Source organism: Acanthisitta chloris, unplaced genomic scaffold, assembly GCF_000695815.1.
Source record: "Acanthisitta chloris isolate BGI_N310 unplaced genomic scaffold, ASM69581v1 scaffold14778, whole genome shotgun sequence".
In the NCBI taxonomy this organism is placed as follows: Eukaryota; Metazoa; Chordata; class Aves; order Passeriformes; family Acanthisittidae; genus Acanthisitta; species Acanthisitta chloris.
The window spans coordinates 75,009-77,453 of record NW_008685561.1 but is presented as its reverse complement, the minus strand read 5'-3'; the positions used below and the strand labels follow the sequence as shown (position 1 = coordinate 77,453).

At 41.5% G+C, this 2,445-nt stretch overlaps 1 protein-coding gene across 1 annotated transcript in view; it reads right to left on the bottom strand.

The window, feature by feature from the left end:
* Positions 1 to 2,445, bottom strand: part of GBF1 (golgi brefeldin A resistant guanine nucleotide exchange factor 1) — a 100,508-nt gene that overhangs the window by 28,540 nt on the left and 69,523 nt on the right. The window contains exons 8-9 of the mRNA XM_009079813.1: positions 746 to 885; positions 231 to 239 (exon numbers count right to left, since the gene is read on the bottom strand). Of these exons, the coding sequence (XP_009078061.1) occupies positions 231 to 239; positions 746 to 885 (149 nt within the window). The remainder of the gene's footprint in view (positions 1 to 230; positions 240 to 745; positions 886 to 2,445) is intronic.

Sequence of the window (2,445 nt, the reverse complement as noted above, 5' to 3'; positions counted from 1 at the left end):
TACATAATTTTATGCCTCCTTACCATAACAAACCCTCTATTCTTCTCTTAACAGTCATAAGCACAACCTATATTTCCCTGTCCCTTACTGAGTGTAGCCTTTTATTCAAATTTCATGGACTGTGGGTGTGCACTCTCAATCTTTACATCTTCAGTGAGAGATCTGGTCATTAGCCCATTTTTTGACCTCTAAGTTTCTGCACATCCTTTAGTTCTACTTGTATATTTTACCCAGACACACTTTGCTCTTCCCTCTACCACCACATCCACACCCCTTCGTACACTCTTCAGGAACACAGGAAAGAATATGCCACTTAAGTTAGCAATCTTCCATTGCAGGAAACCTTCTCCCCAGCTCCATTCCTCTTAGCTCTCCTGTTGCCAGTGTTCCTCTTCACAATTTCTTCTACGTATCTGCTGCATCCTCCAACTCCTCTGTACCACGTGGCTGCCCATAACCTCAGCCACCTCTCCAGGTGCCTATACCCTTTTGTACTAACTACCCTGTAAGGCACACTGAATGCAGGTAAATGCTGTCAAGTTATCCACAGGACCATGCCCTCCTTTCTCCATGTGTATTCCATCTCCTGAAAACTGTTTCTCCTGGATCTGAACAGCTATGATATGTTTTATTGCTACAGTCACTGAGAACTAATGCAAAACAACATATTAAGAGAAATGAAATCAGGACAGATTCAAACAAGCTCTAGAATGCATGCTGCTGGTCTCTGGAAACAGATTTCAACTTACCAGTGGTATTACTAGCACTGCCTGCTGACTGTTCTATCCCAGGAGACACCTTAGTTACATGGCGAAGAGGCCTTGGTGATCTCTTCTGCTTTTTCCATTTTGATGATTCACTCATTCCTCCAGCTCTCATTTTCAACTGAAAACCAATAATCATTAAGAATATCAGTACTGCAAAACCATATAGCATAATGATTACATAAGCCAACCCACAAAGGCTGTCTCAAACCCCTCAAAGTTGGGCAACAGCACTTCAGTGTACCACACAAATTAATCAGCACCTCAAACTCATGCAAACCAGTCCCCGACTACCCACTACCCACACATTAGCCAACACTCCACGTGTGAATCAAGGAATAATTTACTGCAGTTACTCTGCTATAATATATACTTAACAGTTCAGTTATCATAGCACTCCTTCTTCCCCATAGTACCTCCCAGCTTTGAATTAGGATAAAGAACTCTCTTAGACCTACAGGAACATCTCAAATCTCTGCTTTTGCCAACACTCCCAGACTTCCAAAGGGCATCAATTGAAGTATATGAGCAAGTACTAGTTAGGTTTGACATTCAACTAAAATTTCATCATCAATATCTGAAGCTGGGAATGAAGCCTGAGCATCCAGTCCCACACTGCTGTCTGCAGCTCTGTCACTGAGTTCTTCCCTCAATTCACTCCTCCATCTTTGGAGCAATGCCACGTTCACTTTCCTCCAGGTACCTTTCACTATTAACAAGTGTTTCTCTAACACTCCACTCACTCTGGTGCACACCACATTGCAAACACCTCCCTAGTGATTTAGAAACAAACCATATTCTGTTTTCACCTGCCTTCTGTCATTAGTACTCTTCAGATCTAAGTCTAACCTAACCCTTGGCATCCTTCTTGATCAGGATCCCATTTCTGGTTTGTATGCAGATCTTTGACTGGGCAAACAAGAACCACAGCAGGAGCAGTGCAGACTGTGTGGCACTTGCTGCAGAGTGCTATTATTTCAGGCATGCAGAGATGCTCCAGAACTTCCTAAAAACAACAATGGTATTTAGTCACATGGCCAAGGGCAATGGCAGGCCTGAAAAACAGGTGCCTTATAAAGTAAGTTCCTCTAAGTGCAGGACTGCATCTACTCTTGTGTTTGGTAGCTGTAGTCAGCTTTTCTGATGCTGTCAACCCTCTATAATTTGAGTGCAAGTTTAAGCACTGAGCAGGTACCGTGCATGTAGCAGAAACCATTCAGCAAGTTTCAGTACCAGTCCCCATCTGGTATTCATCTCTGCAAATTTATCACAGTTAAATTATATTTTAGACTATAATACTCCTTATTTCTTATATTCCTAGTGTCAGATTCAAATTATCTAGAACAAAGCTACATTCTTCAGTCTCTTCCTTTTTCTACAATTTGCCTCCTTCCAGCTACTGCTGTTCTTAAATGTCAATAAACCTTCTAGATTCCACTACTGCTTTTTCCACCTCTTTCCATTTTCCAGCTAGAATTCTAACTCACTGTACATAGCCTCAGCCTGTCATTCTTCTCACTTACACAAAGCTTGTGAAAATGTTATGTCCCAGTGCAGTAAACCATTTGTGTAACTTTTCTTTGCACCACAAACTGTATTTGTTTGATGACTAATCCCCAAGATTTAGCTATGCTACAGTTTTCTTGAGGGTATTCCTGAAGTAACAGAATTAAGAATTACT